Source organism: Cajanus cajan, chromosome 8, assembly GCF_000230855.2.
Source record: "Cajanus cajan strain Asha chromosome 8, NIPB_CcT2T_4, whole genome shotgun sequence".
Lineage (NCBI taxonomy): Eukaryota > Viridiplantae > Streptophyta > Magnoliopsida > Fabales > Fabaceae > Cajanus > Cajanus cajan.
The window spans coordinates 2,068,851-2,085,606 of NC_138524.1; the positions used below are offsets into that span (position 1 = coordinate 2,068,851).

General features: G+C 31.2%; 1 protein-coding gene across 2 annotated transcripts; it reads right to left on the bottom strand.

Annotated features, from left to right (window-relative positions):
* Window positions 1–1,689: 1,689 nt before the first annotated feature.
* On the bottom strand, window positions 1,690–13,139 carry LOC109798752 (ABC transporter G family member 15). 2 transcript variants are annotated; one of them, XM_020359138.3, is made up of 9 exons: window positions 12,635–13,136; window positions 9,848–9,927; window positions 9,283–9,744; window positions 4,128–4,250; window positions 3,428–3,547; window positions 2,879–3,163; window positions 2,530–2,802; window positions 2,344–2,451; window positions 1,690–2,186 (listed from the first exon to the last, which is right to left on the bottom strand). In XM_020359138.3, the coding sequence occupies exons 1-9, from the start codon at window positions 13,074–13,076 to the stop codon at window positions 1,830–1,832; spliced, it is 2,250 nt and encodes a 749-aa protein (XP_020214727.3). In that variant the 5' UTR covers window positions 13,077–13,136; the 3' UTR covers window positions 1,690–1,829. The 2 variants fall into 2 exon arrangements, with proteins under 2 accessions (XP_020214727.3, XP_082918350.1); XM_083062224.1 differs by having other exon boundaries at window positions 2,128–2,200; window positions 12,635–13,139.
* Between the last annotated feature and the right edge of the window lie 3,617 nt (window positions 13,140–16,756).

Below are 16,756 nucleotides of genomic sequence, written 5' to 3' on the forward strand. Positions count from 1 at the left end.
ATAACAAGCTTCCTATATTAGGACATAAAAATAGTACAAAATATTTACATACTTGACTTAAGGCAAATTCAATAAAATAAATTTAACATAAAATATATAAAGTTGAATTAATATCTCTATCATATTAAAAAAAAAAAGATTAATAACAAAAACTAAAATGATTAAAAATTTGTAAATATAAATTAAAAATATCTATTTTAAATTAAAAAAAAATTTAAAAATATATTTTAAATTATAAAAAATAAAATAAGTAAAATTATGATAACTAAAAATATATTTTAACCTTATTAACGTAAAAACTCTTCAACAAATGAGATTTTGCCTCCTTCGGCATCTCTACCTCTTCGTGGTTCTCAAATACCTTCGTATGCAATAATGAAAGTCATCAGTATCATATATCAAGATATCTACAAATGATTTATACATAATATTTAGATACATAATATTTAACTTATTCAGTTAAAATGTTTTAGTAATTTAAATTTTATTTATTATTTCTTCCAATCTTTTATATTAAAATTAATTAATTAATTTATCAATAATTAATAAAAATAAATAAGAAAGTTAGTTTTCATTAATATATAATGTAATAAAATTAAATTTATATTAAAAATATTCCTTGAATTAATTGGTAAAAATAATAGTAGCATTAAATAACATTATAGATACATTTTTCGGTAAATAATTTAAATATAATTTAAAATTAATAAATAATAAACTTATATAATAGAAACATTTTTCGGTAAATAATTTATATGGTTTATTATTTAATATATTTTTTATACAATACATATAAATATACAACTTTGTCTTTCATTTATTTAATTTTTAACTGTTTTTTTAATACATCACTAATATTATATTATTTATTTTAATATTATAAAATTTATATTCTTTATTATATTTCTATTATTTATGAATGATATATCTATTATTTACTCTATTTTTCATTTAATATCATTAGATTTTATTCAATATTTATAATTTATTATTTTCTACTTTCAATTCTAATTATAAACAGTAAATTAATTTTTTTATTAATTATAAATAATCATTATTAAATTTTAAAATTACTTATACATAAATTTCTTTTATATTTTTAATTAGTATTTTAGTCTATATAATATATAGGCTAAATATTTATTATGTGTAGTCAAAACTTATAATAAATTATATATATATATATATATATAAAATATGTTTGAATAGATAAATCATATTTAAAATTTATATAAATATATATTTTTAAACATATAAATTATATTTTAAATTTTTGATAAATAATTTATATTGTAATACAATATTATTTTTATTTATTAATAATTTATTTTAAAATATTAAAATATAATTAATAAATAATTATAATAAATAAAAATTGAATCAAATAAACAGTTAAAAATTCTTTTAAAATTTTTTCATTGAAAAAAATCAAATAAATATTTTTACGTAAGATGGGGATTAATATTTAATACATAAGAGTTGATTTGATTTATTATTAACTCTATTTTTTTATTCATTTATTTATAATAAACATTAAATATAACAATCATTTAAAGTAAAGAATTTTTTTTAAATAAAAATTAAATTTACGATATAATTAATTTAAAATGATTAACTTTGTTACTTTTATTGATATTGATAATTTGTTATAATTAATACATGAGGTAATGTTTTTTCATGCAACATATATAAATATAAAATATATTTTGCTTATATATTTTATCCATGTGAATTGTGAAGACAAAGTATTCCTCATTATACAACGTTACATATATAATATTGGGAGTATGAGGTGTGATTGTTGTGTGTATCAGCAAATGATGGTTTTTCTAATGAATAGGGGAGTTGAGACCCTCTTGAGAAGACAAGGGATGCAGTGATTGGTGACGCTTTGAAGGGAAAGATGGTGCTTTCCTGAACGAAGGTCGCTTGTTGATGCGGTGAAGTGTTTGCTTGGCGTAGATACCATAAAGGAAAGGTGCAACTCTCTCCTTAAATTTCAGAATGAAAAAGAAAAGAACTCTGAGAAATATGAGGATGATCATGACTGCAGCCAAGTCCCACCACTTTGAATTATCAACTTGAATGCCAAGCATGGTTTTGAGGATCATTTCTCCTTTCAGTTTTGGGCCTCCAGGTTCTAAGGAGTCAAACTCCATCCCAATCATGTCATTCTTGAAAGCTCCCTGCATGCATATCACTATATAATTAAGCTCAACAAATTGATCCACTTCAGAAAAAACAAACTATTTTTATAAAATTATCTCATTTGTTAACACGTATATATAGATATATAAACTATTTAGTTATCAGTTGGATCAAGCACTTTATAATATTTTCTACCTGCAATCCCCATGCGCCATAATTGATGTATGATATTGGATAACGCCAGAAGAATTTGGGAAGATCAGGGATCTGTCGGAAATAGCCAGCAGTCATCATCATAATACCCTGCACACACACTCCTTAATCAGCACCATAAGATTTAGTTTCAATGAAAAATGGTCTTATATAATATAGTACACTCACAATATATCCTGCTCCAATTATCAATCCCATTAGAAAGTTGGGAACCAATGAAGCTATAATCATCATGGAGCTCTCCACAACCGCGATGCAGCCAAGAAGATCCAGACAAATATACAAAAAATGTGAAAATTCTGAACGAAACTTAACCATGTAATAGGTTATTGTCCCAGTACCAAAGGACATCACTGCCACAAAGGGAAATGAAGAGAGAAAATTTGATAAAATGTATACTCCAACGCCATAATGCCCATTTCGTCTTTCTTTATCGAACACCTGTAGTTAAGTACTCATCATAAACTAAATGCCATAACCATAATTGGAGATTTATATTGTATCAAACATTTGATACCTTCATTTCTTCTATGAAAGATGGGAAGCCCCCTATGGACATGAATGTCATGAAACCTGATATAAAAGCTCCGCATGCTCCTCTTGCAAAAATGGCTCTATAACTCGACCCAACTCCGTAAAAGATTGTTCCAACACACAATGATAAGGCAACGTAGATAGTTATCCTTATCCAGTAGTATCCCACATCTCTAGACATGTTCACGAATGATCTACGAGTCAGCGTTGATAGTTGCTTCCACCATTTTGCTTCGCATTTGCTTTTGCTTTCAAAATCACGTCCTTCCTGCGTGTAACACACCATGCATTAATTCCTTGCTCTTTACATAAAATGTTCTTGTTATTTAACGGATCAGCACCTTCCCACAAATTATATATGTTTCTAATTAATGACACTCGATATCACTGTTATTTCCTAATAGTTTTTTATTTCCACAGCCTAGCTAGCCGTAACAGTTTCAGATCATGCAAATAATTAATATCACGTATGGTCTGTGAACAATATTAGTTAGTATTATACCATGTTATGAGTAAAGGGCTACTTAATTACATTTATGTTTGAGATTTCTTTGATTCTTGCTCTTGCGGTGGTTGCGTGTTCTGACCATCGGTATTTCTCTATGAGAATTGCTTTGATTGCTGCAGTTGATACTCCCGTTGATATTCCTTCCTGGGTTAAAAAAGGAACAGAAGATAGTCAAAGAATAGCAATTTATAAAGGAAGAGATTTATTACAGTAATAACCTGGTTAAATGAATAAATAGTCTTTTATTTTTTTCCGTTGTGTATCTCATTCAATTTTGTAATTGTCGTATATATATAACTATAGAACTATATATATATATATATTGACATTATAGTAACAGTGAATACTTAAAAGTCATATTTACTATATTTTTTTGTTAGGTTAAGAATATAATTCATACGTATCAAACTGTTCGGATAACAGATTCTTGACTCAAGATACATGTAAGCTACCTTTTGAGCTTTCTATGATTTTTTGAGGATCCTGCAAAATTAAATATGTTCCAGCTAGATAGGTAAAGTTTCTTTTGCATCAAGTTCACCTTCTAACAATAAAATTGAATTTGCTCTAGAGCAGGGAAAACAATATGAGGAGTCTTAGACGGAAGAATAATATCAAAAGCAGGTAGAAGGGGAAAAAAGAATTTAACAAACAAGGAAGTAAAACAGACAAATAATTATGAAACTTGAATATATAGATTAAACAAATCGTTAGAGATATATACATGAATTCTTTGGGAGGCCTTCATAGTGGTTGTGACATCATCAAAGTCTGAATTAATACAACGGAGGAAATGATCTGAAGGGTTTCTTCTACTTGGACATGGGAATCCCGCTTTGGCAAAGAACTGCGGAAATATATGATAAATTTGTCAGGTTTTAATAACCCATTAAGGTTCGAAACACATGGTTCTGTTTATATCAAAACTACACAATTTGCATTGAAACATATATATGGAAGACGAGAACCATGTTAAAAATTCTAATATAAAAACTTCTATCAAATTTTCTCGCACTTGGCATATAAGTCTTCCAAAGTATTCTCAGATTCTACCAATTGATCAAGTCGAGCATTAACTTTTTGAATCTGAGTAGAATTTCAGTCCAAATTTTCAGTCTAAAGTCTTAAAATGTTATTAATTATACGTACGTGTACACACTGAATCTAAATAGAATTTTAATTATCATTACAAAAAGATGTTTGAATTTTTATTATTAGAAGAAAAAAAAAGTATTAATTTGAAGAAGAACTAAGTGGTATAACTTTATCCCACTATATCAATCTATTTTTTTTAAAGTAAAGTAGTATCTTTAATTAACACCATATGTATAAGAGAGAAATTGAACACTAATTCTTGATTAAAAAATCAAACAAATTTTAATTCTCTTTACATTTTTTTTATCATATTACATATCACCTATGTTGTTGTGTTGGTTATTCTGTTTTGGTTATTCTGTTCCTTATCTCTTGTATAAATACTGTGGTTCTCTCGTTTTGCAATATACATTTTACGTTCTAACAACTGGTATCCAGAGCTGTGGTTTGAAAGAAGTCCCCTCCAACCAAGAAAGGTTTTAGACTTGAAGGGATTATTGCTGCAATGGCAACAATATCAGGTTCCATTCCCACGAATCTTCCAATTCTCACGACAAAGAACTATGATAATTGGAAGATACAGATTCGAGTTATTATGAGATTTCAACGTGTATGGAATTTCGTTGAACAAGGCTATGAGCACGTCGGATCAAGTGGGACAGAGGCACAAAAGGCTGCGTATAGGGAGAATGAGAAGAAAGATTGCAAGGCTTTGTTCATCTTGCATCAAAGTGTGGATGCAGCCAACTTTGAGAGGATCTCAAAAGCTGAGACATCAAAGGAGGCATGGGATATTCTTGAGAAAGTGCATGGTGGTGCAACCAAGACCAAGAAAGTAAAGCTTCAAACGACCAAGACCAAGAAAGTAAAGCTTCAAACGTTACGGCGGCAATACGAACTTTTGTCAATGGAGAATAATGAGACTGTAGCTGAGTATATTACTCGTGTTCAAACAATTGTGAACACAATGAGAGGTCTTAGGGAAAAACTAGTTGAGTTGCAGGTGATTGAAAAGGTGTTGCGTACACTACCTGCAAAGTTTGATCACATTGTAGTGGCGATCGAGGAGTCAAAGAATCTTGAGGAGTTGAGTCTTGAGGAGCTTCAAGGTTCTTTAGAGTCACATGAACAAAGGATGATCGAAAGGGGTGAGGAAAGAAAGGCTGAACAAGCCCTTCAAGCTCAGTCTAACCCAAAGGATGTATCAAAGAAGAAAAAGAAAAATAAAGATAGACCGAGGCAAGATTTAGGCAGAATTGAGGGAAAAGAGGTTCAAGATACCAGAAAGAACGTTGATCATCAACAAAAGAAAGGGCGTAATGTTGACCTAAGAAACGTTAAATGCTACAATTGTAATAAGCTCGGTCACTATGCCAAGAGTTGTCAGTATCCTAATCCTAGAAGGGACGAAGCCCGACTTGCTCGAGAAGAGGAAGATGACGATTCAGAACAAGTCCTTTTAATGGTTACCACGACTCAAAAGGAAGGTGGAGGAGACAATTGCTGGTATCTTGACACGGGATGTTCGACACATATGACAGGAAGGAAGGATTGGTTTGTAAATCTTGATGAATCAATAAAAAGCAAAGTAAAATTTGCTGATGATCGAGTCACGATAGCAGAAGGGGTTGGAAAAATTCTGATCAGGAGAAAGAATGATAGTCGGGCTTTCATCACTGATGTATTGTTTGTTCCCGGGATGAAAAGTAATTTACTTAGTCTCGGACAACTTCTTGAGAAAGGATATGTATCGAAGTTAGAAGATAAGATGCTTACTATATATGACAGTCAACATCGATTGTTATTAAAATCACCATTGACCAAGAATCGAATGTTTAAGGTCGATATCGACATACTCGATCATGAGTGTTTTGCAGCTGCAATCAATAAAGAGGAATGACTTTGGCACTATCGATTTGGACACCTTAACTTCAAAGACTTACATACCTTGAAATCAAAAAGCTTAGTGAAAGGATTGCCCCACATTAATCAACCTAGTGAAGTTTGTAAAGAGTGTCTGGAGTGTAAACAGTCAAGAAACTCGTTCAAACAGCATGTGTCGATAAAATCAAAAGAGAAGTTGGAAGTAGTCTACTCAGATGTCTGCGGTCCAATCCAAACTGAGTCCCTTGGAGGAAATAGGTATTTCGTTTCTTTCATTGATGATTTTTCTAGAAAATTATGGATTTACCTAATCAAAAGAAAGAGTGAAGTCTTGGAAGTTTTTGAGAAGTTTAAGGTGCTGGTGGAACGCAACAGTGGCCAATTGATCAAAGTTTTGAGAACTGATGGAGGAGGTGAGTACATGTCAAGAGAATTCCAAAAGTTTTGCGATCAAAAGGGTATTGAGCATGAAGTTATCCCACCATATACACCTCAACATAATGGGACTGCAGAGAGGAAAAATCGAACTATAATGAACATGGTAAGGAGTATGCTAAAGAGTAAGGAGCTACCAAAGTATTTGTGGGGTGAGGCTGTGTCAACAGCCACCTACATCTTGAACCGAAGTCCATCAAAGAGGCTGGAGGGAGTGACTCCAGAAGAAGCATGGTCTGGAAATAAACCCAACGTAAGCCATTTCAGAGTGTTTGGCTCAATCTGTTACAGACATGTACCCGACCAATTAAGAAGAAAGCTGGATGACAAAGGGGAGCAGATGGTGTTGTTAGGATACCATAAAACTGGTGGTTACAAGTTGCTTAATCCAATTAGTAAGCAATGATAAGTAGAGATGTTGTGTTCGATGAATCGAGAAGATGGAATTGGAAGTCAAGTTCAGATGACAGATATAATGGTGTTGTCATTGATTCTGAGGAGGCTGAAATTGATGAGAATCAGGAAGTTGATTCAGCAAGAGGTAGAAGCATATCCCCAATTCAAAGAAGATCTCAAAGGAACAGCCAAGTTCCCAGTAGGTTCAAAGGCTTTGAAATGACGTCAGATGCAAATGTCAATGAAGATGGTGACATTGTACACTTTGCATTATTTTCGGAGGTTGAACCTGTTAGTTTTAAAGAAGCTATTGAGGACAGGAAGTGGGTTGATGCTATGACAGAGGAGATTAGGTCGATGGAGAAAAACCAAGTGTGGGAGCTAGTATCCTTACCGAAATCAAAGAAGGCCATTAGTGTGAGATGGGTCTTTAAGATCAAAACTGATCCAGGAGGTAGGATTGTAAAGTATAAAGCGAGGTTGGTCGTAAGGGGATTCCTTCAAAGGCCCGATATTGACTACAAAGAAGTGTTTGCTCCTGTTGCTCGAATTGAGACGATAAGAACAGTTGTCGCTATTGCAAGCTCAAGAGGATGGACATTGCATCAGCTTGACATTAAATCAGCATTTCTAAATGGGCCCCTTGAAGAGGAGGTGTATGTGTTGCAACCTCCTGGGTTTATAATAGAAGGACAAGAGGAGAAGGTGTTTAAGTCGAAGAAAGCTCTCTACGGTCTCAAACAGGCGCCGAGAGCCTGGAATAAAAGAATCGACAACTACATGATAAAACTTGGTTTTGTCAAGTGTACATGTGAGTTTGGAGTTTATGTTCGAGAGAAACGAAGCTTGATTATAATTTGTCTGTATGTTGATGATCTTTTGATTACTGGAAATCATGAAGGAGATATTGTCAATCTTAAGAAGGAGTTGATGCTTGAATTCGAGATGACTGACTTGGGACCCTTGTCTTATTTCTTGGGTTTCGAATTTACAAAAGTAACAAGAGGAATAGTGATGCATCAACGTCGATATGCAACAGAAGTGTTGAAGAGGTTCAACATGCTAAATTGTAATTCAGCAATCACTCCATCAGAAGTGGGTCTGATTCTAGAGAAGGATGGGAGTGATGAATATGTCGACGAAACAGAGTATAAGCAGATTGTTGGTTCATTATCTCTGTCACACAGGACCTGATATCGAGTTTTCTGTTGGGCTGATATCAAGGTACATGCAGAAACCTAGAGTATCTCATCTTCTTGCTGCCAAAAGGATTTTGAGATATATCAAGGGAACAATTGCGATAGGTATTTTGTTTCCGAATAATAATAAATCAAAGGAGGAGGTTGAAGTCATTGGCTACACTGATGCAGACTGGGGAGGTGACAAGGACGATCGAAAGAGTACTGCAGGATTTGTATTCTTCGTTGAAGGAGCTCCGATATCGTGGAGTTCAAAGAAGGAACCGGTGGTGGCTTTGTCTACTTGTGAAGCTGAGTACATAGCCGCTGCTATGTGTGCTTGCCAAGCAGCTTGGCTGGACAAACTGCTGATAGAACTGGGGCTAAAAGGAACAGAAGGTGTGAAATTGCTCATAGACAATAAATCAACTATTAGTTTGTCTAACAATCCTGTGACGCATGGGAGAAGCAAAACATATCGAGACCAAATTTCATTATCTAAGAGATCAAGTAAATAGAAGGAAATTAGAATTGATCTATTGCAGTACTAACCATCAGATTGCAGATGCTCTAACTAAAGCAATAAAAGGAGAAAGGTTTAGATTTTTGAGAAATCAATTGAATTTGATCAATCTTGTAAAACAGAATTAAGAGGGAGTGTTGTTGTGTTGGTTATTCTGTTTTGGTTATTCTGTTCCTTATCTCTTGTATAAATACTGTGGTTCTCTCGTTTTGCAATATACATTTTACGTTCTAACAACCTATACTTTCTCTATCCGATTCACCCCAAAATAGTTTGGACATTTATCAGTTTTCAATTTATAAACAGAAGTTAGTTCAACGCTAGCCGTTAGTATAGCAGAGTTTTTAGAATGTGAAAAATAAATGTACCTCAACTGCCTTTTGTGCTGCTCCAAAGTAAATAGTTTGACCTCCAGAAAGAAGAAAGAGATGGTCAAAGAGTGAGAAAACCTCACTACTTGGCTGATGTATAGAAGAGATAACAGTCTTGCCATCATGAGCTATGTTTCTCAAAGTTTGAGCAACAAAATATGCTGAGGCACTGTCCAAACCGCTGGTGGGTTCATCAAGGAACAAGAGGGAAGGCCTTGTGAGGATTTCAAGTGCTATGCTTAGTCTTTTCTTTTCTCCACCGCTTATGCCTCTCAAGTGCCAATTCCCTATAAGCCTATCAGCACACTCTTGAAGACCCATTTCCATGATTGTTCCCTCTATCAAGTCATTCACCTCTTCTTTGCTCATGCTAGATGGAAGCCTTAGATTGGCTGAGTAAGATATTGTCTCTCTCACTGTTAGTGTTCCCAGCAATGTGTCTTCTTGGGTCACATAAGCCTATATAGATAGATAAAAAATTTCTATGATGAGGACATTAACAAGCTAATCAACAAAAAATAACAACAAAGTAAATTTCAACTGGAATATGTTGGTTACTTACTACACCCCCATAGTCCAATTTCCTCTTCTTTCCATTTATAACCACATTTCCAGACATGATAACGTTTCTAGATAGTCTACCTGCAATGAATACCAATCTGATGATGAAGTACATAATATACAGAGATTTTTTCATAAATAAGAAACTAGCTTAATTACAAGTTCATTTGTTCCTATCCAATTTTCAAACCAGGGTCTATCTATTCAGAGAGTTTTTGATTATTTTATTTAGTTTTCACCTTTTTCTAAGGGAAAGTAATTTATTCATTGTCAATATATATGATTTTTTTTATATAATCAACTAATTAAAAAAATCTTTATACATGATAATTTTCAAATTTTATAATAATTATTGCAAAAGTCATATCTAAGATGATATTTTATTGGCAGATAGTATATTTTTTAACATCAACAATTAATGTATAATATTCTCTTTTTAATTGTGCTAATTATGTACAAGCATGTTTAGCTGAGGCTTATGTTTAGATGATAAAATAATTTCACACTTATTTTCCTTTTTCAACATTGATTTAAGAAAGTATTTTTTTATTTTTTATTCTTTTAATAAATAATTACGTAAATGTATCTTCTTTTTTAATTAATTTATGTCTTTTTAATGATTTGTTTAAGAAATAATGAAGATAAAAAGAATCTTATTTTTACTATTTTCTATATAAATATTTGAAAATAAGTAATAAAGTGAAAATAATTATAATTATAATTATTTATATAAAAAAAAAAGTAAACATGAAATTTATAAAATTGAAGTATTTTTCTGTAATCAAAGTCCATGAAAAATAATGAAACATTGAATCCCCTGGCAAGGGTAGATATTGGTACTCAATTGTCAATAAATGAACTGATCATTTTTTCCGAAAGAGGAAAAGGATAGGTCAAGGGAAGTAATCCTCCTGTGTTACCAAAGTACTAGACTATTGCATTGCTTTGCTTAAACCGTTGTAATAAATAAATTGGAACTATATCAGTAAACCTAATGGCTGATTTTTTTTCCATCTTATTTTAGAATGTCGGTCCAATAGTAAATGTACCTTAAATGAAACATCTACATTTTATAACTTATTTTATTAATAAACTTAAAATTTCAATTTTAGTTGCCTTATCATTGAATCGGACCTGTACTTTAGACGGATTAATTTAGTGAGGGAATTCTTGTGGTTAAGGTGTTTTTCAGAAAAAAAGGAGTTTTGTTGGAGTTGGAAAGAAGAAGCTTTGAGTAGAGAGGAAGAGGGTGTGGACCTTGGGTTTGGATTTGGAGAAAAGAAGTGTAAGCTTTAGGGTCAGAGAGAAAAAAATGAAGAAAAAAAAGGGAAACTCTATTTAAAATTGGTCTCCCACCGTGGGAGATATCATCTAATGACCCACATTAGCATCCGTCCCTATCTTAAATTGTTTTCCAAAAATACCAATGTTTTGCTTTGCTCTTTGAAATCAAAAAACAAAATTCTACACTTTAATGCCTCCATTGCTAATTTTTTCCCTTTTGTATAAATCTACAGTATTTCGACCTTTCACCTGGAAAGTGTTACCATGAATAAAGGGTTCATAACGTTATCTTTTTCCTTTTGGCTTCTCTATGTTGGCAAGTCATTTAAGTATATGGGATGGACTACCTACCATTTTAATCACCAAAAAAATGTGGAATGAGCACCTTTTCATTCTCATCAACGTTTCTCTTCATACCCCTTTTAATATTTCTCTTTCTCTGTTTCAATTATATGACCATCAAAAGCTTTTTAATCTAAGCTTTTATGGCAACTAATGAGGTGTTAAAAATTCCTCATTCGTGGTGCGAAGTAGAAACCGCAAATTATATACATCTATGCACTTTTTTGGAGAGAAAAATTGAGATATGAAAAAACATTTTTTTTATCAATAATAAAGATTATAAAGACATCAACAAGTTTTGAATAACAACTTTTATATATATATATATATATATATATATATATATATATATATATATATATATATTATATTCCAACTTTTCGTTATTAATAAATCAATTCTAATGGTTTAGGAATATTTAAAAAATAAAATAGAGGCTATAATGAAATAGGATTTGTATCCATGATTGTTTTGATTAGATGAACATAAAACAAGGAGGAAAAAAATAGAATAAATACTACTATATAATAGAAAGAAGAAAAAAAAAACTTCAAATAAATTGTAAATACATTATTAACTGATTACGTTCAACCTTGATTTCAAGAAAGTTAATGCAAAATAACGAGAAATATCAGTAAATCCTTTTCGAAAGAGAAAAGATTTGGGTAGAGATCACATACTTTCACTTTCCCAAATGTTTTCATTTTGTGTTTGCAAATAGTGTTTAATAAAAACAGTTTCTCTTCCTAGTAGCTTTGAGTTATTGATTAATTGAAACTAGGTTGTCTTCTAAATACCCCACAAATTCTATTTGTAATAGTATTACGTATGAAAGAGATCACACAAACTTTCGCTTAGATGGAATAAGATAAAACGAAAGACAAGACACATTAAGATCTGTACAAAATTTAAAATGAATATGAATGAAAATCAGGTGGAACGGAGAAATAAAATCTTACGTACGTACCATGGTGCAGATCAAGGTAACCAAAAGCCAAAGGTTCGTTGTTTAAGTCATAAAAGCATCTCAATGTTATTAGGTACGAAATTCTTTAATATAAAAACCAAAGATGAAAGAGAATCTTTTGGCAAGAAAATGGTACACAGGTAAAAAACAAAAAAAACATGCAGACACTTGCAAATGATATAGGGAGATAGAGACCTGCCAAAGCATCAAGAAGAGTAGATTTTCCAGAGCCAGAAGGACCCATGATAGCCATGATTCTGTTTGGTTCAGCATATCCGCTCAACCCATTCAGCAACCTCTTTGTGTGTCCATTCCCAAAGTTTGGAACTACAACACTCAAATCTTCCCACACAACATAATACATCCTTCTCTTATCATCACAAACCCTCATCATTTCACCACACTCACCAACACCCTTTTCATTCCTACTTGCTTCTTGCTCTATCTCCATTTCTGAAAACGGGGTTTGGTTGGAAATTGGAATGAAATGAAAGAGGGAAAGAAATAACATAAGTAGTAGCCAGCCAGCAGCTTGCATACACATAGATATATATGTACGTGATGGATGGTAAGGGCAAGAGAAAACCTTAGTGTGGGACCACTCACAAAGTCCCAATGTTGTGTTTTGGTCATTCATGAACTATGTGCAGTAATTACTTTCATCCAACTCCCACAGAACATAGTAATAGTGACATAGCCCTCGTTGTGGAGTTATGACCATGCATGTGAGGGAGAACAACACGTCTCAGGTTTAATAAAGGAACTGCACAGCTTCGGGATTCAACTCAACAATTTCAAAGAAATATAGTATTTTTTAGAAACAATAAATGGCTAAATATTATAACTAACGTTTGGTTGGTTTGAATATACGTATCGGATTCCGAGTTATGTAGAAGAAGAAAAAAATCACTGAAAGAGAATATTTTATTAAAGATGCATGGTCGGATAATTAAGTTCTTTGATAACTCGAAGAGATTAGTCGTAACTCGTAGTTGATAAAACTGGTACATATTTTACATTTTTACGTGATAACAAAAAATCAACGATGTCTAAATCAAGTTTTTTTAATATATATATATATATATATAAAACAAATTTACTGTATTAGCCCATACACCAAAAACCCCTGAAAAGGCCACTTCCTCTACCACCAAAAATATCCCTAAAGAATTTCATATTTTAGAAAATTGTGAACATGTGGTTACTCTTGAAGATCACTGGACTGAAGAAGATCCATGGAAGATTATGCAAAGTCTAGCTCCTCCTAAATGGAGTTGGATCCCAAAAAATGAAAATTTAAAGAAAAATAAAAAGTTTTATCAATTTATTTTAATAGATACAGGCTCTGTTGAAATAACTCCTGTATCAGATACCCGAGATCCTTCTATAGTAAATTATTCAAAATTGGCATCAGGACGCTCATTTATGCGGAAGGAGAAGAGAAGAGAAGATAAGAATTATAAAAACAAATTTACAAAATCTTCTAAATATTCAAAGTTACTACTTGAAAGAAGAAATATGCTAATAAAGTTATTATATTCTTCATCACTGTTAATTTCTTGATTATATATATAAACAGGAATTAAAAATGAAATTTCATAAAAATAAAATTCGATAATTACAAAAGATTCAAAGAGATTATAATTATCATACAGATGTACATGTGCAAAACCATCAATAAAATATTTAAGCATTATTATTAAACTTACAAATTTTTACAGACTCATTTCAAGGCTGGGCGTCTTAACTATGAAGGAGACTCAAAGGAAGATAGAGGTTTTAAGGCTCAGGAGAGCTGTGTCCTCTTACTCCGAATGAATACTCTTTTATAGATGAGAAAAGAGCCTCACGACTTAAAGCAACACATCCTATACATACACGTGTTGCAATCTAAGAAAAAGAAATTACAACTGGCAAGCCTTTACTTTCGGCTGCCGACACAAACGACAAACTAAAGAAAGCATCTTTTGGGCGACGTGGGAGAAAAGGGACCCACGACTTCTTACTCAGATGCACTAAACTATTCTTCAATAGTATTCCAGTACTGATCTTCATCTGATTTTATCTTCAATTTTTCCAAGATACGTTGCACTTGTTCATTCATTTTCTTCTTATTTTGCATACTTTGTTTTTCAGGATGTTCGTCAACATTTTTCTTAATTAAAACAATCTTTTCAGATGATTGCTATAAATTAAGAAAATCAATTTCTTCATCTTCTTCAGGCTTCTGAGCCATTTGGATGGCATAACAATCTTCAACTTCTTCTTCGTCTTCAGAGTCTGAACCCAAGGAAGATAAGGCTTCCATCAGTTTTTTCTTCAAGAGCGTCTTCTCTTCTTTGGATGAGGAAATTTTCTCTAAATTTTCAGATGTTAGAGATTCTCCTATTTTCAATTTGGGCTGGACCTTATATGATGATGTTTGAAGGCCCATTGTTTTCCATTTTTGAAAACGATCTTCAACATATTTTACTTCAAATTTTTTCCACCAAAAAACTTTTGTTTTTCTACAAATAGTTTTCGGGTAGGTTTCTTCTTTGTGTTGATGAACTTCAAGAAGATGGGCCATGAGCCAACTAATTCCCATGGCTGAACAGAATTTTATTAATCTGAGATGGGGTAATTCTTTTGGGGGCTGCCGACACAAACGACAAACTAAAGAAAGCATCTTTTGGGCGACGTGGGAGAAAAGGGACCCACGACTTCTTACTCAGATGCACTAAACTATTCTTCAATAGTATTCCAGTACTGATCTTCATCTGATTTTATCTTCAATTTTTCCAAGATACGTTGCACTTGTTCATTCATTTTCTTCTTATTTTGCATACTTTGTTTTTCAGGATGTTCGTCAACATTTTTCTTAATTAAAACAATCTTTTCAGATGATTGCTATAAATTAAGAAAATCAATTTCTTCATCTTCTTCAGGCTTCTGAGCCATTTGGATGGCATAACAATCTTCAACTTCTTCTTCGTCTTCAGAGTCTGAACCCAAGGAAGATAAGGCTTCCATCAGTTTTTTCTATACTCTCACCTATTTTTTAATTGGAGTATGTTAACAACTTATACCAAAATTTTATATATAAAAAAAAAACATTCATTTCTTTTGATTTAATTAATATATATAAAAGATATTATAGTAATTTAATTTTAAAAAAAATACAAATATTTTCTATCTTCTATTAATTTCATTCTCTAACTTACTTCTCTTTTCTATTAATTAATTTTTATTTATTTAGGGAGAGAGGAAACATTGTGAGAGGTGAGAAAGAAATGAGTTAGAAAAATAATTTAATAAATGGGAGAGCAATGAGTTGGATAAGAAATTTGAGAAATGAGTTAAAATGAGTTGGAAAAGAAATTTAATACGAAAGAGAAATGAGTTAAAATGAGTTGAAGAAAGAATTTAATAAAATAACATATTAAATTCCTTTTTCAACTCATTTCTCTCTCACTTCACACGATGTTCTCTCTCTCCGTAAACAAATAAAAATTAATTAATAAAAGAGAGAAATAAGTCGAAGAATGAAGTTAATAGGAAAGAAAAAATATCTTTATTTTTTTTAAATTAAATTAAATTACTATAATATCCTTTATATAAAATCATAAAAAATGAGTGATTTTCTTGTCTTAAAATTTTAGTATAAGTTGCTAACACACTTCAATTAAAAAATAGGTAAGATTTTTTTTTTTTGTACAGAAAATAGATGAGATTATGTTAGCAATCCTCGTATATATAATTTACAAATGGGATTCAAGTATTTTAAAAAATTAGAAAAATGATTATTTTTAAAAAGTATTTTTTACATTTTAATTTCTCTATTATTTTTTTTTCTTCATTGAATAAATTTATGATCACTTAAATTATAAGGAGATTTAGAACTCACCACGATATGATCATGTTAGAAAAAATATATAACTTTTATTAAATATAATTATTTTGTTTTATATTTAATTACAACGAGTCTTTATTTAATAATAAAAAGTAATTTTTTTCTATAAAACTATTAATTTTTAAAGTTAATATACATAAATAAACAAGTATTTAATAAGTGTGAGTATTTCTCTTTTAGATTAATTATATATATTATTACGAAATGTTATCAATATATATACGTAATACGGTCTTTTTAATAACTCTAATTATTGGTAAACATTTATAAAAAAATTATACGAGTGAGAATCGTTAAATAAAAAGTTATACCTACAAATTTTTGTGGTTTTTAACAATTTTCAGTCAATAATGAAAAATGACAAGTGAAATCTCTCCATTGAAATTTAATATGAGAATAAATTAATTTAATGTCATCCATTTATA

Bases quoted from the DNA above. Each gene is read 5' to 3' on its own strand.
- LOC109798752 (XM_020359138.3), bottom strand. From the start codon at position 13,076: ATGAATGACCAAAACACAACATTGGGACTTTGTGAGTGGTCCCACACT. The intron at 9,928-12,634 runs GTCTCTATCTCC...TATTCATTGCAG, and splicing joins TCTTCTTGATGCTTTGGCAG to GTAGACTATCTAGAAACGTT. The intron at 4,251-9,282 runs GTACATTTATTT...ATATTTCCGCAG, and splicing joins CAGCACAAAAGGCAGTTGAG to TTCTTTGCCAAAGCGGGATT.